Here is a 26,414-nt window from a genome sequence, read left to right on the forward strand (position 1 = left end):
TGTATATATATATATATATATATATATGCATAAAGAAATGGAAACTATTCAAAATTGCTTTTTCTACATCTTCACTTATCCAATTTTGGTAATAAATTCCACCACTGAATAACTCTAGTAATAATTTTGGTAAATAATTTCACCACAGAATAGAAATACAGGTAAACCATCACATTTTCAAAATATGCACAGGCCTCTTCATTTCTAAATGAACTGGTTTCATAATTTTGAAGAGGACTTGTTCATAAAGAGAATGGAAATTTGTGAAGGATCTTTACATGGGCGGCCTTTATTAAACCAGCTGTGTTTGAAGTATTATTCAAGAAAATTGATTCCTTCAATTATTCTTTTTTTATTCATAGAAACATGGAAATTACCCCTTTCCCTTCTTCCAACTCCTCCACCACCAAAATTTTCCTAAGTTTGGCGCTACTAATTTCACTAATTGATCTCTTAACTATAATATGAATAATTAAATAGTAATTGAGAAAAAAATTATAGGTGGCCATTGTTTTATTTTTTTATAAATATGTATTTTTACATTCTTTTTTTTACAGCTGACAGCTAAGCTTTAAGGAAATTCTTAGAAATATGAATATCTGCATGAAGGTGTATGTATGTATGTATGTATGTATGTATTGAAGGTGGTGCTCTAGCATGGCCACAGTCCGATGACTGAAGTCAGTAGAAGAAAGAATATATATATATATACATATATATAGAGATGCACTTGCATAGCAAGTGACCTGATCTGAGATCGTGTGCTGGAACGAAAACAATTGCAGCGTGGAAGGTGTTTATAAGCCATTTAAAATAACACACAAAATCCGTTAGATTCACTTCAACATTTAAATTTAATTTGTCAAAATATTTTCGTCGCTTTGAGACCACGACCTGTTCACTGACAAAAATATATATATATATATATTTAAATGAAATATTCAAACACTGAGATTTGAAGTTAGATGTCACTACTGTTCATATCATCTGTGGATAAATTAAAAATTTGATGATATCACCAGTAGTAGCATGGGTGGAACGCAGTTATGATAGCTTTAAGGAGCTATGAAATATCGTAATGATGCTTAATGAGCATCTACCTGCTAGAAATAAGAGCCAAGTCTTACATAATCCACTGTAGCGCACCAATATAACAGAGAAAAACATATATGCATGCATACATACATAAACACACACACTTAAACAGATGTGTCTGTCCCTGAATGTTGTAAGAGACAACTAAAAAGCTTAGCATCAAGAAGGGCATCCAGTCATAGAATATTGCCTTGAAATGTCCCGTCCAGCCCGTACCATGGACAGCAGTAGTAATCATCATCATCATCATCATCACCACCACCACCACCATCATCATCATCATCATCATCTTTTCTACTATAGAATCAAGGCCTGAAATTTCTTTTGGTGGAGTGGGGGGATGGAGCTTAGTCAATTACATCAACCCCAGTGTGTAACTGGTACTTATTTCATTGACCTTGAAAGGATGAAAAGCAAACTTGGCCTTGGCAGAGTTTGAACTCAGAAGTACAAATGAAATGCTGCTAAGCATTTTGTCCAGCTTGCTAACGACCCTGTCAGTTCACTGCCTTAATTATAATGATAATAATAATAATTAGTATTGTTATAATAGTAATGGTGGTAATAATATACATATAAATTTAAAATTGCTCATCTTTATAGGCCTTGTACAATTTTAAATTTGTATAATTTTAATTCTACATATGGTAGAATTCATTTTGAAAATGAGTGAAAGAATTTATTATATTGTTAAATAGATTTACTCCCGAGAATCTTCATTTTCAACATGTCTGTCACCATTGTGTATATAAATCGTGAAGAAATTCTGAAGATTTAGAAATGCATTTCACAATGCTGTTCTTCAATTATACCTTGAATCACGAGTTTTTTTTTTTTTTAATCTTTAGAACAAGGTTTAGTTAAATAAACAGAGGTTTTTGTATGTCCCCATCAAATAAAGTTGAAATAATTGTTAAATGTTTCAGAAACTGAACAATATTATAGATACTTTGATTGATGACACACGCACACACACACACAGACGCACACACACACACACTCACACACACACAAGATGCACTTTATTCAGTTTCAACCTACCAAATCCACTCAGAAGGCTTTGGTTGGCACATGGGACTGATGTGTGTGTACACACACACACATATATATATATATATATATATATAAAACATCTGTTAGCATGGTTTGGCTGGGAATGGATTTTATTGTTTGTAGGATTTTGTCTGTTACTCTTCCTATTAGCAGCACTTACCTGTTTTTCAAGGGTGGCATTTTCATTTTATTTTGTAGGTCTTCAAAAATACAAGCTTAATAATCATCATCATCATCATCATCATCATTTAACATCCGTCTTTCATGCTGGCATGGGTTAGGCGGTTTGACTGGAGCTGGTAAGCCTGAGAGCAGCACCAGGCTCCAGTCGTCTGTTTTTGGCTTGTTTTCTATGGCTGGATGCGTTTCCTAATGCCAACCGTTTAACGAGTGTGCTAGGTGTTTTTTACATGTCACTGGTGCGGCCGTCTTTTACTTGTTATCAATAACAAGAAATGTGAACATGCCTCCATTTTGCTTGTACAATGACAAGTAAACCGTTAGCATTCACGACACACTGTCATTCACTCATTCACGTGTGTGCACACATATGCACATTAACATCATCATTTTCCATCCCCTTTCCATACAGGTGTGAGTTGGATGTGTCATCATAGTTAGAATCTATTTGGGGGTAGACTGCTCATTTAGATGACTCAGAGAATTTCATCTCATTCATTTTTCTTTTATGGCGTTTATAGCTGGGATGCCTTTACTGACTCCAACTGCTTCACAGTGTGTGCTGAGTGTTTTTTTTGTTTTTTTTTCCCTATGAAATTGGCAATGGAGAGATAGTCAGGTCTTCAACAGGGTAAGGGACTTTACAACCCCCACATCTCTGCTTGCTTGTCAGCCTCTTTACATACAAAGTGGAGGCATGAATGATGGTGATGATTTGAATGTGTGATAAAGGGTGGAGTGATAGGAGGAGTACCCAGTATTCTGAAATAGATGTTTTCAGGGTGACGCATTGTGACTGAGATGGCAGGGAATTAAGAGAAGTTTATGTGATTCTGGAAATAGAGTAATGTTAGAGGCTCAGGAAGTATTGGAATAAAAAAACCCAGATTATATGCTGACAGATACAGTGATATGGAGTGATGACTGAAGGTGAATCGAGAGAGAAGCAAGAGTATGACATTAAGAGCACCTTAATTAGGATAAGAAAGAAGCAGGAGAGGAAAAATTGATGGATAGTAAGAGGTAAAAAAATGATGAAAGTGACTGTTTCAGGTTGATATTAAATGGCCAAAAGTCCATGCAAATCTGATGAGGACCCAATGCCTCAAGATGGGTGAGAGCAGGAGTGATGAGCAGGGAAGGGGTTCAGTATTGAGATGAGAGAATAAAGTCAGCTAGGTCCAGTGATTTCCCTATTACACTAGAAGCTCACTATAGTGGAAAGATGAGACTTATTGCTTTCCTTAATTATGCCTACTTGTGTGTGTGTATGCAGAATTGAAGTTCTTCTCACTAAGAGAATTTTGTAGGGATTGAAATAAATGTTAATCTGAGGGTGCAAGGTCAGGTGAGTATGGTGGGTGTGGTAGGATATCCCAAACAAACTACCCATTTCTGCAAGGAAACCTGAGGTCAAGAATTGTCTTGGATGAAGACAACACCCTTCCGATTGGCCAATTCTGGATGTTTCTCATCGATTGCCTCCTTTAATCAGTCTAATTGGGAACAATAATTATTTGAATTCAACATTTGATTTTGCAGAAAGAGCTCGTAATACACAATTACCCTTCCACTCCCACCAGATACAGAGCATCACCTTCTTCAGATATTGACTGACTTCTGCAGAGATTAAAGATGGTTTATTTTATTTTCTCCAGGACCTTTTTTTGCTCCACATTGTTGTAAACAATCCATTTTCATCTCCTGTAATTGTTCTTTTCAAAAATGTGTCTTTATTATGTTTGAACTGAGAATTGCAAATGGAAAAGTAATCCATTAAATTATGTGGCATCCAAACAAAGCAGTTCATGTATCCAACTGATTTTACAAGTCTTGTATGAGACATGTGGAGTATCTCTGTGATGTCTAATGTCATGTGACCGGGATTATTTTTGATTAGCATTTTGATTTCGTGATCATCAATGACTGTAGGCTTGCCAGAAAGTTCATGGTCTTCCAGATCAAACTTTTCACTCCTAAACCTAGTGAACTACTTCTAAACAGTCCTCTCAGCTTTGGCACCATCTCCATTAACTGCATATATCTTTTTTGCAGTTTGAATAGCATTTTTTTCTTTTCTGAGATAAAAAGCATCAAATGATAAAAAATGCATCTCATTTTCCGCTATTTTCACCTTTAACTTAAAAGCAGTAGAAATAAACTATCTACAGAAAGACATGATTTAATGTCACCTTTCTGAAAATATGTCATGTGCTTCTGTCACATTATCATTATGGATGGGAGACCAAGTGCCAGAGCCTAGAGAGCCGAATAAGCACTAGAGCACAAGGTACAATAATTATTGATAATTATTGCAAATAATAAAATAGTGAAAACAAACCAAATTATCAGTGTTAGCATAAAATCGCAACAAAAAAATTGCTTATGATGTGTTGGCAGTTATGTAGGGAAGTCACATCATGTCGTTATACCTCCTTTTCCAGCATGCGCAATCTGCACCTGATGATGTCTTATATTATTTAATGAATCTGTTGCCTAGAAAAAACATTTAGGAAGATGAAAGGCAATGAGAGGATGGCAACAAAGCCGTAACAGTGGTGTGTCATCCTGGTGGCCAATTGCAGTTACATAAAACATCACAGCCAGAAATCAAGAGTTTTACATCCTGTGTGGTAAATCTCTTGACCAAAATATGAATATACAACTGATCTGAAAGAGATAAAGTTGATATACAGTACTCCCATAACTTAGTTTATTTATGATCTCATATTTTATCCCAGTAAACTGTCACAATATTAAATGAAATAAGAAGGAAAGCATCTGACAATGCAGAAAGTTTAAGAATCCTTTATATTTTGCCCAAAATATAAAAAGATTTAAAAACCTTTTGCATTGTTAGAAGCTTTCCTTATTTCATTCATTATTCTACTTCTATACTACAATGCTTCAAGTGAACTACAACACTCTTCTGTCAACAATAATGTATTTATAGACTCAGACATTTTCCCCTAACAAAACCACTTTAAAATATTTTCTAATAAGTGTATGATTAATCATACCAGATTTGTTGTTTTTTTCCCCCAAAATATACTTGTAAAATAAGAATGCTTCTTATATACCGGGAAATGTGGTAACTGCCATATGAAGCAAACGACTCATCTAAGGCTATCTTTTTAAAAGAAATCTTTTTATTATGAAAATTTTTTCTACAATATTTTAAGATTCTACTGATAGAGCTTGGACTTTCATGAAATTTTTCAACTGTCATGAAGGACACTTGAGACTCTTTGGTTATTTTTTTTCATCAACTTATAATTAATGTTAATTTAAATACTTTGTCTGCAAGATTTTTTTATCGTCACTTATGAATATAAATACTTCTTGCTGCAAAGTAATAATTAATTGTAAATAAATTACAAATTGAAGCTTTATAAAATATTTTCTTAATGTTATTTTAATATATGTCAGATCTCTCCACACAAACATACATAGCCTTCATCATTTTGCATCTGCTTTGCTGGCATACCACTGCATGTGGTGCAGTCCTCGTTGCAGTATGATAGTTTGCGTGCATCAGTGACTCAGAACCATGCTAGCGGAATGCAGTTCCCTGGTAGGGATTCCCATGTTGAACCAGTTAAAGCCTCACTAATATGGACCATTTCTTCCCCAAAGTAAAAATGGATTTGCTTAGGGCCAACATCCCTACCAAGACAAAAGCACAGTTACAGAAGCATCAATGACAATTCAAAGCCAACAAGACCTTTGAGGGGAAGCAGGAAAGACAGCCATGAGTTAAGAACAGAGGAGAAAAGATGCTGATGGCCTATGCTACAGAGGAAGTGAAGAGCTTAAGTAACTTGAATTCAGAGTTACTTTCTTCCCATATTGGTCAGAGAAGCACAGCTTGCTCAAATGTGTCATGATTATATGCTTTTCTAAAAACCATTAGAGTGTAGGTCAGTGGAGCCTGGTAAATGTTTTTCACTGGAGGAAAAGCTTTCAAATATTGAATTTATATTTACATCACATGTATTTTATGAAGAATATATATGAATTTCTAAGCTATCATTTTAAACTTCACAAAAATGTATTGAGAATAATTTACCTACGTTTTTACACTTATTAACCTGTAAAATGAGATTTTTCAACCATGTATAAGATACTGAAGGAAGTAACATTTGATCGAATTCTATAATCAATTTCCAGTTCCCAGCCATAACTATATCCCTTTGAATATAGTATCTGAGACAATTACAATATCTTTCTTCCTGAAGACTAACCTGTTATCAATGAATATCTTAAACCTAGTTAACCGCTTGGAATTTTATGCCACATTTAATAAAAATAAAATATTTCACCTAATAGGTAGTTATGGACAGCATCATTGATAAGATATAATTTAGGAAATAAAAAGACATTGCTCCTTAAAAAGTATCACAAGAAAGTTAAGAGAATTTTGCAAATTATTTTATTAAAATTTTGTACATTTTTAGAGTATTTATTTTCATAATATATTACAAATCATGGCTCTGTCTCAATTTCACAATGAATTAAATTTTCTAATACCATTCCATTCCATTACTAAATAAAATTAGTTGCTTTAAGACTAGCTTTCTTCCATTATGCTAGTAATGATCTTGCAACTAAAATCTCTCAGCACACATAACTTCTTCATATGACAAGCTAGATTGTACGGGAATTTCCAGAGCAAGATTGAACGGGAGTTTCCAGATCAAACTCTTATGGGAGTTTCCATTCTTTATTTTCAGGAAGCGGAGTAAAATACCAATTAACTTTCTCGTCTGTGACATCAGAAATATTTGAAGGTTGCCAAATTGGTTTGTGGTCTTTATCCACCAACACTGTAAGAGAAAACACAAAATAAATAAACATTCGAATGAATAAATTTTAAATTGATCTCAAGTTTATCAATTCTTTCTGATTTTATCACAAAGCAAGCAATTTTGAAGGGAGGGGCCAAGTCAGTTACATTGACCTCCCCAGTATTTGACTGGTACTTATTTTATCATCCTTGAAAGGATGAAAGACAAAGTCAACTTTGGTGAAAATTGAATTCAGAATGTAAAGAGCGAAATGAAATGCAGTTGAGCATTTTGTCTGATGCGTCAACCATTCTGTCAGCTTTGCTGTCTTTTTCAAATTATATGATAATATTCTATGTAGGAAATACACATTTGGAAACAAATTTGGTTTTTAACATTTTTGTTACCATATTTGTGTTGAAATATATGAACTTTGCTTCAGTTTTAAAAATAATGAAAAATTTACTCAAATAACTGTCGTTATTAAACTGGTGTTTGGAATATAAATTAACCTGAAATTTTGGTGGAAGATTTAAACTTAGACTACTTTAAAACCAAAGGTTTGTATCATAGAACCAGGGGTGGCTTCAGGCAGAAGATATCTAAAAGGTTAATGGAATTCTCTAATTATGAAGAATTTTTTTAATATTAATAACCAGTAAAACCTTCCAGTTCTATATTATTAACACAAGCTTTTAGAATCCAGTTCTTTTTTTATTAAGCATTTAGAAAAATAAACTGACAAGTCAGGTTATGAAACAAAGTTCTCTGTGATACAATTTAGTTGTAAAATGTAGTTGTTTTCAAATTTCCTTATTCTTGCTCATGATTTATCCATTGAATGCATGGCTGTGTGGTTAAGGAGCTAGCTTTGCAACCATATGGTCATGGACTCAGTCCCACTTCTATAGCCTCAGGGCGTCCAATGACTTGTGAGTGAATTTGGTAGACAAACTGTGTGGAAGCTTGTTTGTGTGTGCATGCGAGCACTGCCTTTATATCTCTGTCCCCACTATTGCTTGACAACCAGTGTTGGTGTGTTTATGCTCCCATAATTTAGGGGTTCAACAAAAGAGACAGATAGAATAGGTACCAGACCTAAAAACATAAGAAACAAAGGTGATTTGTTTGACTAGATAAACTGCTATACTTGGCTTTTGCGAACTTGGAGAAAGCCTTTGACAAGGTCCCCCAATACCTTATCTGGTGGGCAATGCGGAAACTGGGGATTGACGAGTGGTTAGTAAGGTATGGGTTGGCAATATGTATAGTGAAAAATTCCGGGTAGAAGTAGGGGTCCACCAAGGATCAGCCCTCAGCTCCCTCTTATTCATTACAGTCATCCAGGCAATAACAAGAGTAAATACAGACAGGTTGCTCCTCTATGCTGATGACTTTGTTCTCATAGCAGAATCACTACCAGAACTAGAGAAGAAATTTCAGGTGTGGCAGCAAGGTTTAGAATTGAAGGGCTTGCAAAAACCAAAGTCCTAGTAAGTAGGAAGGCAAACGTATCACAAACCCCTTCAGGTAGATGGCCCTGCTTGATCTGTAGAAAAGGTGCAGGTAGAAACTCCAAAAGATGTGCTCATGAGGTGCAGCAACATCAAAGGAAGGTTAACCAGGAAGATAGCTTTCATGTGCAGCAGATGCACAGAGGCAGTAAACACTGCAGATGCTCAGAAAATTGATTCCATCGCATGTCAGGGGGAAAAACTAGAAGTAGTTAATAGCTTCTGCTACCTAGGTGACTAAGTCTGTAGTGAGGGTGGATGCTTTGAGAGTATTGCCACTAGAATAAGAATAGCCTGGGCAAAGTTCAGAAAGCTCCTACTTCTACTGGTGACAAAGGACTCCTCGCTCCAAGTGAAAGATACATTGAATAATGCATGTGTGCAAAATGCCATGCTACATGGCAGTGAAACATGGGCCATGACTGCTGAAGACATGCGTAGGCTTGAAAGAAATGAAGCTAGTATAATCCGCTGGATGTGTAATGTCAGTGTGCACCCTGAGAGAAATGTTGGACATAAGAAGCTTTAGATGTGGTGTGCAAGAGAGACGACTGCGCTGGTATGGTTATGTGCTGCATATGGATGAGGAGAGCTGTGTGAAGAAGTGGCACTCCCTAACGATGGAAGGAACCCGTAGAAGGAGACCTGAGATAAGGTGGTGACAACCCAATATATATATATTTATATATATATATATATATACACACACACATTATGGGTTACGTTCAGTTTCTGTCTACCAAATCCACTCACAAGGCTTTGGTTGACTCAAGCTTATAGTAGGAGACACTGACCCAAGGTGCCACACAGTGGGACTGAACCTAGAACCATGTGGTTGTGAAACAAGTTTCTTACCACACAGCCATATCAATATACTGTTTCTGAAATTAAATCAGAAACATGCAGAGTATTCTTCATTTAAGGCTACAAGGACAATTGTCAGAAATCAGTCAAATAGTTACAATAATATTGGTAAAGAAAAAAAAAAAAACTATTCTAACAATAATTAAATTAATAACCAAGTTCATTGATTTGTAAAATAACAAATACAATTATCAAAATATAATGAGAATGTCTCAACACATGACTTCAGATAAAATATTTTGCTAAACATATTGATGTTTATAATTTCTCTACAGAAAACATCTAGTTACATTCAAATTGTTTACAAATCTATGGAATAAACTGACATAAAAAAAAGAAAAAAAAAAAATCTGTACTCACTGGCACGGACTCCTTCATGAAAATCACTGTCTTCTACAAAATGCTGGCTAAGGCAATATTCCATTTTGAAGCAAGCATCAAATTCTTTCTTTGCTCCTTCTTTGAGTTGGTGCAAGGTCACTTTCAAAGATATCGGTGACTACGAAAGGGGAGAAACAAACATACAAGATTAAAGCCATAGGAATGAACATTGAACTAAATTCGATATTAAAGGAAAAAAAAATAAGACAAAGCTGTGTTTAACGCTTCTACGACTATCTTGGATGCTTTAATTAATTTTGAAAAAAATAATTAAAAATTTGGAAGAATTTTTAAAATAGCTAACTTTTCCACTATTGAGGACAAAACAATGTGGTCTTAGATAAAATTATGTTTGAAGGTTTTAAATAAACATACGAGAACTTTAGAATGAAGTACTTTGTATCATAGAACTAGGGACAGTCGCAGGTAGGTTGACATCAAAAGAGTTAAACACTGCTAGAAACAACAGTCAAATCTTCAAGTAAAGTCTTGAAAAAGAAGGACATATTACATAAACTAAGTTAGGTAAATGCCAAGCTAGTCAAGAATGACTTCCCTCTTCTATAATTCTATGAGAGGGAGCCTTTACATGGATGTTCACTCTGCTAGAAACAAGTTTTAAAAAAGAAGGACATATTAGATAACACAGCCCTAAATACACAAAGGTGAGGGTGCATGGCCTAGTGGTTAGGGTGTTGCATTCACGAGTGCAAGACCATAGTTTCAATTCCTAAAACTGGGGGAGTGCATTGTATTCTTGAGCAAGACACTCCATCTCACGTTGCTCTGCGATCTCCGACACTGTGCACCCATTGAGGCAACATCAATTTGATGGAGGGAATGAGCTAATGTATAACACATACATTTGATCTCTTATAAACAAATCGTTTGCGGAGGTCATTCAGCAAGAAATTGCAGAACCATCTTTCTTCGACTGCAAGAGACTACCATTAAATACACAAAGTCTGAACAAGAGACACAATGATGAAGGTTGGAATATAAGAAGATTCATTGAATTAAGACTGAACTGTGGCTGAACAACAACTTACCATTTTACTTATGATATTCAATTGATCAAGAGCCCATTCTGATCCATCTTCTTTCAAGTTTTCAATAATTTCTTCAACTGTATTTCCACCAAACAACTTGTTAATTTTTTCCATATGAGGTTCTAAAATAAAACTCCTACTTTCATCAGTTTTGCTCTGCAAAAACCAGGAGTATCAATGTTTTTTTTTTTTTAACAAGTAAAAAATACCATCACAAATTACACACACACACATACATTATATGTTATAGGGTTCATTAGAATCTAGGCATATCAACATGGAGGATGGCAGGGGTAGCTGGGTACTTAGTGGAATCATGTTCATTATGGTAGTCAGTGAACGGGTCAACTTCCACCCCTGCATTGTAAAAAGCTTTCCTTCTAATTTCATTTATTATTCTACTTCTGAACTACAATGCTTCAAGTGAATTATATACAATGTCCTCCACACACACACATATATATATATATAAATATATATATATATATATATATGTATGTATATTATGTGACTGTGTGCAATGTTGGCTATTTTCTTCCTCCGTCTTCCCTTCTTTGGACTTTTTCTATATTTCTGATGCAGAGCTCCGCTCGAAACATGAAATCCTCTTTCTTTTCTTTCTTTTCCTGAGTGTCCAATAACACTGTACTTATATCACGTCCTTGCGTTGTTGTTTTTTCTTGCTTGTTCATGTTTGGATTAACTATGTATATATATATATATATATATATATATATATATATATATATATGTATAAGTTGTTTTAATGGTGGAACTTAAAGTAGATAAAACTCTACATAATAGTACATGAAATATTCAGTTAAAAAAACCCTTGGATAGAATATAGCTGAAAGTTATCCATGGGATGTGAACCCACATCTTTGGAGAACATGACAGGTCTTTTAACTCAATACTTGCTATTATTTATAGCTTAACCTAGCTGAAGTTACAGTGTTAAAATGATTTCTTTCACATCTTTCGAAGTTTCTATAAAAAAATATAAATAAAAGTTTCTTATATATGCATATATAATCCCAGTCATACCTCTATTACATAAACCTACCTATAGTTACTAAGTTAATGTTTAATCCCTCAGATAATTACTGCAAAAACCACCCACGACGCACAAAAAAAGGCATTTTAAATCTCATTGTTACTAAACAATATAACAAAAATGGTAATAATTTTTGATATTATAAACAGAAATTAATTTTATTTTCCATTATTTTTAGTGAAAATGGAAAGCAAAGACTGTTGTATGTCTGATATGAGAAACTGAAAAAGGCTTACCTGATTTTGGAAGTCATTTAACACCTGAGCTATTTTCTTCTGTGTTGGAGATTCTAAAGTCAACAAAGATTTCTCAAGAGAGTCTACCTGGTAATAATAGACGATTGAAATAAATAGAATTATTCCTCCATTCCATGCCCCCCCCCACACCCTTGCAAAAAATAGGATCATTGCTGCTGTTACATCTTAATCTTTCAACTGTGAAATTAAATTTCATGGTTATTCCAGCAATGATGTTTAATATTTACCAAGAAATAGAAAATTGGTAATTTCTGCAAATCATATTGCCCCAATAAACTTGACATCTCTCAAAAGAAAATAGTTTCAAATCTGACATTCCTCCAACAAAAGACAGATTTGTATATAAAGCTGCTTTCATTACCCCTAATGCTAAAGGGTTAACCTCTTTCCGCAGTTAAGGGTAATGAAATTTTGAGTAGAGAGGTAGGCCCCGAAACGGCGCGCATTCTCTCCTGATGACCCCATACACTTGCTGGCTTCCGGTATTCGGAGTTCTCGACTGGTAGCATTTGCATATGCAAGTTGTTTGCAAAACATCATATCTGATTTCCGCAGTAAAAGGGTTCGTTACACACATCAGGCTTGCAAAACATTTAATCTAAAATGTAGGTGTGTAACATGCTGTGCATCTCTATGCAAACCTGTGTTAATTAGGAGAATTTTTTTTTATCATGTTCAATGCACTGGCTCTTGTCTGATCACTGGAGTTAAGCAACAATGAGCCTTGTAAGTAGTCAGATGGGTGACCGCTTGGGAAACTTAGGTGATATAAGCATCTTTACGGGAGCAGTCATGGAACTTGGGCAAGTGTCTTCTACTATAGCCTCAAACCAACCAATGCCATGCAAGTGAATTTAGTAGATAGAAACTGTATGGAAGCTTGTTGTATACACGCACACATACACCTGACAGAAAGGGGATCCAACCATAGGAAATTTACCTCAACAAATTCTGTCTGCAAGTGGGCATGAAATAAATGAATGCATGCATGCATTAATTTTTGTGTTTGTCCCCCACCACTGTTTAACAACTAATGTTGATTTGTATATATTCGTATCTTAGTGTGTAAGAAAAATGTGTGTGTGTGTGTGTGTATGACAAGCTTTCAGTTTCCGTCTACCAAATTCTCTTACAAGTCTTTGGCTGGCCATGAGCTATAGCAGAAGACACTTACCAAAGATCAGATGGTTGAGGAGCAAGCCCCTTAATCACACAGCCATGCCTGTGTCTCCTGAATATTAAAAGAAAATAATTTGATATGCCCCCTCCTAAATCCCAATTAACTCCAGCTTACATATATCTTCTCTGAGGTAAAAATGGAACGCTTACCTTGTTTTTTTCTACAAAATGAGTAGCAACCCCAGCTTTACAAACATCACGGCCTTTCAGTCGATATCCAGTTAGAGCTAAAAATATTCCAAGATTTCCTTGCAGCCGTGGTAGAAAGAAACTTCCACCAACATCAGGAAACAATCCTATTGTTCCACAAAAAATTAACAGTGTAAGTTTTCTGATGAATATTCACCATTTTACCGTTATTTTTCACAATGTATACATAAATATATAACTGTTTCTCAGTTCTTATTAGACTGGCAAAAGTGGTGAGTTGGCACAGTTGTTAGTATCAGAAAAAATGCTTTGCAGCATTTCTTCTGACAATTCATGTTCTGAGTTCAAATGCCACTGAGGCTAACTTTGTCTGCCATCCTTTCAGGGGTTGGTAAAATAAGTACCAATCAAGTACTGGGGTCAATGTAATTGATCTACCTCTCCTCCTAAAAAAACGATGGCCTTGTGCTGAAATTAGAAAGAATTCTTACTAGAAAGCCAAATCTTTTCACAAATATAGACCACCCCTTCCCAGGGGTAAAAGGAGTTGTTTGGGCCAACACCTCTACCTAGAAAACAGCAAAGTTACTGAATCATCGATGCCAATTCAAAAGCAACAAGACCTGGGAGAGGAGGACCCATAGTGGAGGTTAGTGAAGAGAAGTTGATGGCCAAAGCTCCATAGGGAGCAAAGGGCTTAACCCATTAGCATTTTCACTGGTCATATCCAGCCCAAAGCTTAGCAGTATTTTATCTGTCTTTACAAAATTCTACCAAGTTCAACTTTGCCTTTCATCTTTTTGAGGGTGACAAAATAAGTACCAGTTGAGTACTGGGGAGCAATGTAATTGACTTACCTCCTCCCCCTCCCCCGAAATTGCTGGCCTTGTGCCAAAATTTGAAACCAGTATACTTTAAAGTGTTAAAACAGAATTTAAGTTTGGAAATATCTCTTACCTATTGCTGTTTCTGGCATTGCAAACAAGGTCTTTTCTGTTGCTACACGGAACATTCCATGAACGGATAAACCAACTCCCTAGAAACAAACAAAAACAAGCATGTAGCCATGGCTGTGTGGTTTGGGTTCAATCCTACTGTGTGGTCTCTTAAACTAATTCCTTCCACTATAGCCTTACACTGTCCAATGGTTTGTGAATGAAATAGGTAGACAGAAATTCTGTAGAAGTTTGTGTGTGTGTAGATGTGTCCCACTGCTTGACAATAGGTGTTGGTTTATCTCCCTAAATTTAGTGGTTCAGCAAAAGAGACTGCTAGAATAAGTACCACACTTAAAAAAACTAAGTACTGACATCAGTTTGTTCAACTAAACCCTTCAACACACTGCTCCAGTATGGCTTCAGTCCAAGATAAAATGATAAGGATGATGATCATGATAAATGTTATTCATTTATTTACTGGCATTAGGAAGGGCATCCAGCCATAGAAACCTTGCCAAAACAGACATGGAACCTGAACAGACCTTCAGCTCCTGTCAAACCGTCCAACCCATGCCAGCATGGAAAACAGACATATGATGATGATGATTATGTTTATTTACTGATTCAGTTAAAATAGTCTCATTGCTCAATACTTACTCCACCCATGGTAATCCCATCAATAACAGCAACAAATGGATATTTGAATGTTCCTGAAATGAATATAAAAGAAAATTACATGTAAATTACGTATCTTTACTCTCATATAATAATATCATCTGTGCTTGTGCCATGTAAAAAGCACTCTGCTGTAAAGTGGTTGGTGTTAGGAAGGAGCATCCAGCTGTAAAAATCCTGCCAAAACAGCCACAGAAGTCTGGTGCAGGCTTCTGCCTGGCCAGTTCTTGTCAAACTGTCCCACCCATGCTAGCATGGAAGGTGGATGTTAAACGATAATGATGAGGATGAGGAGTTTTTGTATTGGTACAAGGCTATAAATTTTGTGCGGAGAAGGATAAAAGATCAATTAGAGATTAAGACTATTTGTTGATTGTTGCTTCTGCTATCAACCCCAGAAAGATGACAGATGAGGTCAATCTCAGCAAGGTTTGAACACAACACAAAAAAAGACAACAAAAGAAAATGTCAAGCCTATTACTCACTGTGGAGGTGCATGGCTTAGTGGTTAGGGGGTTGGACTCATGGTCATAAGATTGTGGTTTCGATTCCTGGGCCGGGTGATGCATTGTGTTCTTTAGCAAAACACTTCATTTCACGTTGCTCCAGTCCATGCAGCTGGCAAAAATGAGTAATCCTACGATGGACTGGCATCTTGTCCAGGTGGGGAATATATACACACCATGGAAACCTGTCCTAGGAGTATATGTGTCTCAGGAAGGAACTTTACATTTTTTTTTTTTTACTATTACTCTCGAAAATGTTATTACTTTATCTTCCACCGTACAAGTCAGTGTAGCATATAGTGTAAACTATGTGATGTAAATGTTCAAACAACGTCACTATTTTGTCAAATCCTGCAGGATTTCACATGGAACTTTTGGTCCCCCAAAGTTGTCTTGGTGTATAAGTAAACCTTGCTTTTTTGGGCTGTAAATTTTGATCTGACATTATGCATGATGAAGCTACTGAAAATTCCATAAGAAACTATTCTAAGACGACTTACCAATTTTGTGGTTTAATATATATTCTTCTTTAAAGAAGTCTTCAGCATATGAGTCTCCACTTTGTTTCGATTTTGTAATAGCTGGAAGGAGTCAGAATAGAATAGAAAGTGGGAAATTTAAAGAAGATGTTTTAAGAAAACTAAAATTCCACAACATAAAACAAAAAAATAAAAATCAGTATATTTTACAGACATCATACAATTAAATCCCTGCTAATTAAGCTGAGTTTTCTTTTTGATTTGCATTACATTAGGAGATTTTGGCCAAAACTGTTTTTATTGCATTACATCCAGCTGCAAGTACGGACAAGTGGTAAAAAGTTGGCTTCCCAAACAACATGGTTCTGGGTTCAGTCCTACTGCATGGCATCTTGGGCAAGTGTCTTCTTCTGTAGCACTAGACCAACTAAACCTTGTGAGTGGTTTTGGTAGACAGAAACTGAAAAAAGACCACCCTACAAATACATACACACACACACACACATCATGTAATAAATATAAACAAACGGCTGTGTGGTAAGTAGCTTGCTTACCAACCACATGGTTCTGGGTTCAGTCCCACTGTGTGGCATCTTGGGCAAGTGTCTTCTACTATAGCCTCGGGCCGACCAAAGCCTTGTGAGTGGATTTGGTAGACGGAAACTGAAAGAAGCTCGTTGTGTATATGTATATATATATATATGTGTGTGTGTGTGTTTGTCCCTCTAGCATTGCTTGACAACCGATGCTGGTGTTTATGTCCCCGTCACTTAGCGGTTCGGCAAAAGAGACCGATAGAATAAGTACTAGGCTTACACAGAATAAGTCCCGGAGTCAATTTGCTCGACTAAAGGCGGTGCTCCAGCATGGCCGCAGTCAAATGACTGAAACAAGTAAAAGAGTAAATGTCACTGTTCTTCAAGTGGTGTTCTATGTTGCCAATCTTTCATGAAAACATATCTGGTCATGGGGAAACAATACCTTATTTGGAAATTGGAAACAGATGAGGGTTGGTGATAGGAAAGGAATCCAGCCACAGAAAATTCACCTCAAGAAATTCCACTGCTTGGCTCTCTAGTGGGAATGGATAAAAATCTAATGTCTCAGAGAGAATCTATTTTCAGGGAAAAGCTGACATGTGAGAAATTCAAGAGGCACAACAGAGTTTTATATCCAAGTCAGAAGAACTGGTTGCAACTCAGAGAGGATATAAAATTCTGATGTGTCTTTAATTTCTCGCATGTTAACTTTTCCTGAAGATGTTGCACTTTCTATTCCTTTAAGTTCTTTGTACTCATTTTGTCGATTTTACTCTGTGTGTGTGTACATGTGTGTATCTCTCTCTTTCTCAGTAAGCATAGAAATGGTAAATGTAAAGGTATTCTTTAGTTTATTGAAAAGGAAGAGTAAATGGAAACACACCAACAATATCTCCACCAGCACAAAACGCTTTGCCTCCAGCTCCTTTCATAATTACCATTGAAACGGATCCATCTTTCTCCCATTCCTGGAAAATAAGATAAAAATATTACGGAGATGTACTTGCATAGCAAGTGACCTGATCTGAGATTGTGTGCTGGAACGAAAACAATTGCAGCGTGGAAGGTGTTTATAAGCCATTTAAAATAACACACAAAATCCGTTAGATTCACTTCAACATTTAAATTTAATTTGTCAAAATATTTTTGTCGCTTTGAGACCGCGACCTGTTCACTGACAAAATTCTGTGCTGCATATTGTAATATTCAGTATACCGTAAATAAGGTGGAATTTAAATGTGTTTTTATATTTGAATACCTTACACACTTATGAGACACACATGGTGTTTGGAAGCTGGGTGTATTTCAGGATTTCTTGGTACTTTAGGCATGCCAGGAGCAAACAGTTCTAACAAGCTATCATTCTATTGTATTGAGAGAAAGAGAGTCTTAAACTATTCAATATTTTGAAATCTGGGATAAGTTCCAGTACACCACAATACTTAGTAAAGTGGCCATGAGCAAAAACAGCATCAACAATCACTGCCACCATCACCACTACTGCCACTGCCACCACTGACAACACCATCCTCTATATACTAAATTTTCCATGCTGGCATGGGTTGGAGTGGTCTTTTGAGACCTGGTTTAAAATGCTACTATGCTTGGGAAGCCCTTAATCACTCTCAATGCCAGAATACCATTTGGCAAGAGAGAGAACAACACAGAGAAGGGGGAATGATGATGCTGACTTTCAAGTCCTTTGTTCTTTGCAATGAATGGCTGTTACATATCCAGCCAGCTCCACTCCTCTCAAACCTCAATAGATTCTTCTCCTTCCACATTTGATGTCTGCATCTCACTACTATGCACCACCGTACACTTCATACAGTCTCTATTTTTAGTAGGAGTCAAAAAACTTTTCTGCTGTCAACAAATAGCAAAATGTCCTTGAATTTGTTTTTTTCTTCAGCTACAAAACTATTTCTACAATCCTCTTTCGCATTAATTAGGATATTGATAAATACATACAAAGTATGGAAGTATGGGTGGCCATAGCTGTAACAGCTCACCCCCCTCCCACTTCTGCTCTTATTCTTTCATTTGATATACACCTACTGGCTTTTTCTTGCTTCCATTAACTGTCCCCCACCCTCTCTCTCTCTCTCCTCCTCTCACTTTCATGTTTACTGTTTCACTCCCTCCCCCTCACATAGGACTTAATTCCAACAATGTCATCTCCCCACTAACCTGCTGTTCACTTGTTAGCTTATTCCCTTTGACACTTCAAACCTCTATAAAAGCAAGTGATTATTGTTTACACCCCTTCTCAACAACTAACTACTGTATGACATCATTGTCATTTAACATCCCTGCTGCACAAGGCTCCAGTCATCTGTTTTGACACGGTTTCTACAATTAGATGCCATTTCTAACACTAACCACTTTACAGAGCGTACTGGGTGCTTTTCATGTGACACCAGCATGGGTGCTTTTCATGTGACACCAGCAGAAGTCCTTTCCATGTGGTACCAGCGCTTTTCATGTGTCACCAGCATGGGTGCTTTTCATGTGCCACCAGCACAGATCCTTTCCATGTGGCACCAGCTCAGGTGCTTTTAATGTGGCACCAGCACCAGTGCTTTTCATGTATTACCAGTATGGGTGCTTTTTATGTGCCACCAGCACGAGTGCTTTTTCATATGGAGCCAACATGGGTACTTTTTATGTGACCCCAGCACCCAGAGATTGCCAAGTAGCTTGCAAGGCAATAATGTCCCAGCTGAGAGAGATAGCTGTGTGCTAGGTGAAAGGTTGGAGTACAAGGACAGGAGTAGCTATCTTACTACAGGTAAGATACATTTTAACCCAGTAGGACAAGGATAGAGGAAGGAGGTGGGAGAGAAAGAAAGAAAGAAAAAAAGGGAGTCCATCTATCAATCTGTTAGAGATTACACCATATCTTCCATTTTTTCTGTATCTGTTGCCTGTAATGAGGACACAGAATTTACACAGAGCTAACTTCTTGCCAATCTTACTACCTTATTAAGAAAAGACACTTTCCAGATGGTAACTGAACTTTCTGCTCCCTGTTCTCTCTCTCTCTCTGAGTATTAATTGTTGTAATCTTTGTCATATTGACCTTTAGACTGAAGATCATTATTCTGGTTTGTGTATGTTTTCTGTCATTCTTAGGAAACCAAAACAGATATTAAACACACCTGTCACTAACCTATTGGAATTCACCCAAAATACATTATTTTTTGCTTAACCTAATTCATCCCTCAATACATAATTAAGCTTTTTTAAAAATTAACTGCTTATTAAAATGGTGATGGTAGTAGCAGTAGTAATATGAAATGGCTGACTAGAACAGGTGTACTCACATACGCACTAGTTTTTTTCTTGAAAAATTTGTTTCTGGAAATCTCATTTTAAAATATGTAATGTGATTTTTAGAGAGAGAAAGAGAGAGAGTGAGAGAGTTTGTGTGTGTGTGTGTGTGTGTGTGTGTAAGCTCTTCTTATGCTTCCGTTAAACATTTTATATATTCAAGTGGGTCTCATAAAATATTTATCTTTTATTCTTATACTTGTTTCAGTCATTGAACTGTGGCCATGCTGGGGCACCACCTTGAAGGATTATAATCAAATAGATTGACACCCCACCTACATATTCTATTGGTCACTTTTGCTAAACTGCTAAGTAACAGGGATGTAAACAAACCAAAACCACTTGTCAAATGGTGGTGGTAGGGGAGACACACACTCACACACACACACAATGGATTTCCATACAGTCTCCATCTAGCAACGTCACCCACAAGGCACTGCTTCACTTGGGGCTATAGGTGCTGCACATAGTTGCAAAACAGGCTTCATAATTACATAGCCAAACCCTAACCTATTTATCTTTTTTATAACTAAATAAATAATGCTTTAGCTTCTGCTCATTTCAAAAGAAACCTCACACACACATTTTCTTGACTACGTCAGCATTTAAAGCAAGAATGGTTACATAAAGTCCTGTAATTAATCCTTCCTACCCAACACCCATTTAATATATGCTTTTCTGTTTTTTTTTCAGTCTTTCTTTGCTATGTTTGCAGCTTCACAACCTCCTTTGCTTACAACTCATCAACATACGACCCCTTTCTTCTATTGTTTATCGGTAATATCATTCAGTATAAAACAATGGGAAGGAAAGCAGGTCAACATTGCTTCCCTTTCAGTAGTAATTTTTAGCCCTTGTTTTCTTTCTTTCCTTCTCTATTTCATGAATCCTTCTTTCTCCCTTTCTCTATCTCATACTTTTCACCTTTCTTTCCTATGCAGACATAAACACACACACACACACACACAACAAATTTTATTATATATGTAAAAACCTTCCAGATCATCCTCATCATCATTTAACGTCTGCTTTCCATGCTGGCATGGGTTGGACAGTTTGATAGGTCTGGAAAGCCAGTAGGCTGTGCCAGGCTCCAATCTGATCTGGCAAGGTTTCTACAGCTGGATGCCCTTCCTAATGCCAACCACTCTGAGAGTGTAGTAGTGCTGGCACCTACCCTACAATTTCATTCTAAAACATACAAATCGCACCACTGAAATTTTGAAGCTATGAGATAATGTGTGATTAATTCAAAACAATGTGGAATAAATAAGCTTCACATTTGCCAAAATAATGTGAATGCTAAAGGGTTAATATGTTAAAAGAAAAACTCACTAGCATTTGTTGGTAGATTTTTCTAGTCATTGGTAAAGAAAGAGCATTCAAAGCTTTAGGTCGGTTCAAAGTGACAACACCTTTGTCAGCCACTCTTTCTAGCAGAACATCCATTTCTGAAGAATTCTTTGACATATGGCGAAGGATAGAAAGTTTAGGAGCTTGTAGCAAAACTTGCTTCTGAAAACAAAAAATAAAATATGGAAATGTTAACAATATACATTGAGTGTAACCAGAATTTTGACCAAAGATGGGATCTCATCATTATCATTTAACATCCATCTTCCATGCTGGCATGGGTTGGGTGGTTTGACAGGAACTGGCCAGCATCTATGGCTGGATGCCCTTCCTAATGCCAACCACTTCACAGAATGTACTGGATGCTTTTTATGTAAACTCAGCATGAGTGCTATGTATGTGGAACTGGTGCCAGCGCTTTATATGTGGCACCAGCATGGATGTTTTCAACATGGTGCTGGCATGGGTGCTTTCAATGTGGTACCGGCACGGGTGTTTTTAAACATGTAAGCCACAATGCTGTTATTCATTTTTTTTCCAAGGAAGACTGGAAAGGAACAACATAACATTGCACGTATGATGGCGATGCTTATTTGCAACCCTGACATTATGTCAAGACAGAGGTTGCCAAAGGTGCTGTGCATTGGGACTGAACCTGAGAGCACATACTTAGGAAGCAATCTTCTTAACCACACAGCCAAGCCTGTTACCTACAAATATATAAATAAATAAAAAAACTAAAAAAAAACAAATAAATAAATAAATAAAACAAAGATGATGATATCTTACCAGACATCCAAATGTAAATGCTGATCTGCAACAAAACAGAATGGAAACGGTTAGAAAATAGTGAAATTAAACAATTATAATTTCTAACATTCATACAAGGATACAAGCTTTGACCTTAACCAGTTGAGCATGTCCCTTAGTAGCTGATGATATGGGCATCTCTGATCATGATCAGAAGTCGTGCGGGAGCATCATAGCCATGTGTTGAGAGGAATTCTTTGGGGTTTTGATAATTAACCTTTGGAAATATGGGCGTTTCATTTTACATCCTTAAATAACCCTTATTCAAGGACCTTTTGAGCGGGATGGGTTACTCAACCTGAAGAAAATTCTAACTGGGCCCAACCTACAAGGTCATGCACTATTTATCTTGATATGAGATCACCATGTTGTGATGCATGTACCTAGTGTACCCTTATCAGATGGGTGGTCATGGTGGATATATTTTACCCTAGTGTCACTTTGATGGCATGCACTGCTCTCTCACTCAATCATCATCATCATTGTTTAACGTCTGCTTTCCATGCTGGCATGGGTTAATAATAATAATAATAAATTTCTTTTACCTTAACAACATGATGAATATTCTGTCTGAAAAAGAAAACCATAAAAATCGTTAGGAATTACACAAAAATAGGAATTCCTAAACAAAAATAATTGAATGAATTTATTTTAGTTAATGCTATAAAATCTTTCCAGGATCTATTTTCCTTTTTATTCTTCCAGAGACTGATATAGTCAACTATAAGCCTCCCCAGATAAACATCTGGCCTTGTACCTATATTGAAGTCATCATCCTTTACTGTCTACTTTTCCATGCTTGCATGGATCAGATGGAATTTATCTGAGGCAGATTTTCTAAAGCTGGATGCCATTGCTGTCACCAACCCTCACCTGTTTCTATGCAATGTAATATTTCTCCCCATCAGCAGACATGTTCTTGCAGAATACAGGAAATGAGTGGATTCTCAAACAGTCATCTTATAAACAAATATGAGGTTGCCTCGATGTCTCCACGACAGGATAACCACAGTGGTGATCGATAACCAAACCTGGGGGAAGTGTTTGTTACCTGACATCATTCATAGACAGGTTAATTTCTAAGAAATTAAACCCATTAGATTCCAACTGGACTAATTATTATTGCTGCTGGGACCTGGCTCACCAATCATCATAAAGTTGATCAGTTGTAAGTTGGACAGGTCGCAAGTCATGTGTGTTTGTGTGTGTATATATATATATATCGACGTCGTCGTCGTCGTCGTTTAACGTCCGCTTTCCATGCTAGCATGGGTTGGACGATTTGACTGAGGACTGGTGAAACCGGATGGCAACACCAGGCTCCAGTCTAATTTGGCAGAGTTTCTACAGCTGGATGCCCTACCTAACGCCAGCAGCAATAATAATTAGTCCAGTTGGAATCTAATGGGTTTAATTTCTTAGAAATTAACCTGTCTATGAATATATATATAGGAGTTAGAAAACAGAGAAATCTAATGGATACAAATTAATTTATTAATTAATCAACATATTCACCAATAAATGTTTTATTTCACAAACAAAATTAAAATTACAAAACGTATATAAATATAGAATTTTGCATTTTAAATACCTTTTATGGAAAATCATCAGGGTATACAAAGGACAATACGAATTACATTAGGATATTTTTGGAATACACAGAATATACAGACATGTTTACTCTGTGTGTGTTGTGTATGCAACGCATGTGTTAAAATTATTCCTTTTATTTCAATTCAAATTATTATTATTGAATTGAAATAACAGGAATAATTTTAACACATGCGTTGCATTTTGTTTGTGAAATAAAACAATTGTTGGTGAATCATCATCATCATCATTTAACGTCCGCTTCCCATGCTGGCATGGGTTGGACGGTTTGACTGGGCACTAGTGAGCCAGATGGCTGCACCAATGTTGATTAATTAATAAATTAATTTGTATCCATTAAATCTGTTTTCTAACTCAATATGTTTGATATTTTATGATATTCCATATAATATATTCATTGAAAAATTATCTCTTTAAAAATTAATATATTAAACCAGTGTATCTTGGATAAATACCCCTATAAGAGGTTTGGATATCCTCATTGTGACTATATATATATAGATATATATATATACACACACACACACAATAGGCTTCTTTCAGTTTCCATCAGCCAAATCCACTCACAAGGACTTGATTTGCCTAGAACTATAGTAGACCACACTGCCTATGAATGAAGCAAATGTAGGACCGAGTTTATATTGTTTCTTATGTTTAGTCGCAGGTCAATTCCAAATCGAACATGTCTAAAATCAAAGGACCGAAATCATATCGTATTTTATTATATGTCTATGACAACACTAATCAATAAACCTTTTTAAAAAATTTTTTTTTAAAGACATTGCAGATGTTATTTGATTGGGTAAAAGTGGCTGCTAAATATTATCGGTCGAGCAACCGGGTAGAATAGTGCATCTCAACCTTCTTAATATCTGGGCCAGATCCAAAATGTAGATTTACCGATTTTTTTTAGGGTGCCCCATCAAAAAGCGTAAAACACAACTTAAGGAAAAAATGTATCATGTTTATTGGGGGAAGACTGTCAGGGGTTACCAGAAGGATGTTTGAGGGCCTAAGAACCCTAAGACGCATGCACCCTAAAAACCGTAGTCGGGAACCGCTGGGGGTAGGCGTTTCGTGTATAAACGATGGTGAAGCACTGAGGCATATTTCGTGTAGCTTACAATTCCAAACAATGTAGACAAATGAATTTTACAAAATAAGACAGGATAATATAAATAAAACGATGTCGATAACACTAAAAAAAACAAAACAAAACAAAAAAACGTAGCTATATAAGTTTTAAGAAAAAAATAAAACATCCCATTAGGTGATTGGTGTAATGTAACGTGCGGTACAGTATAGGCTTACTGATTTTATTCGAAGAGCACATCAGTTATAAAGTATACTATTTAAGTGTTAGCAAAAAAATAGTTTATTTCTTTATTCCTAAGGTTTAACATGTCATATAGTATGCTGCTAATGTCCTTCAGAAGCGTATAAACATCTTAGTGTCTTATGTTGCTTAGCAAATGTGTGGCCTCGTGCCAAAACAAGACACTAAGTATACATTAACACACTGTTTGTTATATACGACCTGTGTCGTATATAATAAGACACAGCTTATAAGATAGAACATTTTGATATTAGTCAAGAATTACTTTCGTGAATAATTCTGAGGAAAAAAAAAGCTTGAATAACGAAAAACATTTTTTTCAAGAGCTTACGTAAGATCCAGCCTACAAAAATAAAGAAAAAACCATTTTGGAACGTTTTTAGAATTCGTATTTAAATGGGGGAAAACTCTCCAAAACTTAAGGATTACCAAAACAAGAGATGTAAGAGGTGAACTCGCAGTAAGTTGGGTCCACGTTCGAGTTTCACTTCCTAACCGAAGCCATTCGACTTCACTTAACACTGAAAATGAATGAATACCACAATTTCTTATTCGATTTCCGATACAACAGAGCTCTGCGCCTAGTAAAAAAACCCCATACAAACTAATATTTGTTAAGTCGTCCAGAATAAACAATCGCGAATAATTGAGCCGAAAAGCAAGCGTAATCCTATCAAGGTCGATACCCTGTAGACCTTTACGATCTATTAATATAAGTAGTAAGGACAGCATGTCGGGTGGTTTCAACTGACTACATTACTAGTTGATTTCAAGAAATTGGTCAAGTGTGTTTGTATAGTGGATTGGAACAAAATATAATCTGATATTTTTACAGTCGAGTGAGAGAAGAAAGAAAGACAACAGCGACGACATACCTGGGAGGTACGAACGGAAGCACTTTGTTTTGGAAGTCTTTTGTAAAATAAGGTAGGAAAGGTAGTAATGTTGTGATAAAGCATGGAGAGTGACTCGAGCAAGTTCTTGAAGGAATTGCCGGTGCCAGAGAAATTCGAAGAGAAGCAGATACGAATACAGAACTTCGTTCAACGACAACACACGTTAAAAAACAAAGTCGTACTTGTTACGGTAGGTTGCAATCATTTCCACTAATCAATCAATTCTTTCATTCATTCATATTTCCCATAATGGATAATATTATTTAAATTGTCACTGAATTTTATGTTGATTTGCATTTATATCTATTCCGCGGCCTGTTTTTAATTTACATGCATGTATGGTGCGTGTGCATGTATGTATATATATATATATAT

At 36.2% G+C, this 26,414-nt stretch overlaps 3 protein-coding genes across 6 annotated transcripts in view; 2 read left to right on the top strand and 1 right to left on the bottom strand.

Moving 5' to 3' along the window:
• Positions 1–9,842, top strand: part of LOC106869581 (protein BANP) — a 38,263-nt gene extending 28,421 nt beyond the window's left edge. For 3 of the 4 annotated variants that reach the window (XM_014915382.2, XM_014915377.2, XM_014915379.2), the window contains one exon: positions 7,062–9,842. In XM_014915382.2, the coding sequence (XP_014770868.1) occupies positions 7,062–7,073 (12 nt within the window). In that variant the 3' untranslated portion in view covers positions 7,074–9,842. Of the gene's footprint in view, positions 1–3,870; positions 7,011–7,061 lie in introns of those variants that run through there. The other variant, XM_014915380.2, reaches the window with a different exon arrangement.
• Positions 6,744–26,152, bottom strand: LOC106869583 (3-hydroxyisobutyryl-CoA hydrolase, mitochondrial). The gene is made up of 13 exons (XM_014915384.2): positions 26,019–26,152; positions 22,742–22,766; positions 22,176–22,200; positions 21,369–21,548; positions 17,584–17,668; positions 16,183–16,263; positions 15,159–15,211; positions 14,521–14,599; positions 13,564–13,709; positions 12,214–12,300; positions 10,924–11,079; positions 9,854–9,992; positions 6,744–7,154 (listed from the first exon to the last, which is right to left on the bottom strand). Exons 2-13 carry the CDS (start codon positions 22,750–22,752, stop codon positions 7,033–7,035), a joined length of 1,164 nt encoding a protein of 387 aa, XP_014770870.1. The 5' UTR covers positions 22,753–22,766; positions 26,019–26,152; the 3' UTR covers positions 6,744–7,032.
• Positions 26,088–26,414, top strand: part of LOC106869582 (phosphopantothenate--cysteine ligase) — a 20,603-nt gene continuing 20,276 nt past the window's right edge. Inside the window, exon 1 of the mRNA XM_014915383.2 lies at positions 26,088–26,229. Within this exon, the coding sequence (XP_014770869.1) occupies positions 26,101–26,229 (129 nt within the window). The 5' untranslated portion in view covers positions 26,088–26,100. The remainder of the gene's footprint in view (positions 26,230–26,414) is intronic.

Source organism: Octopus bimaculoides, chromosome 17, assembly GCF_001194135.2.
Source record: "Octopus bimaculoides isolate UCB-OBI-ISO-001 chromosome 17, ASM119413v2, whole genome shotgun sequence".
NCBI lineage: Eukaryota > Metazoa > Mollusca > Cephalopoda > Octopoda > Octopodidae > Octopus > Octopus bimaculoides.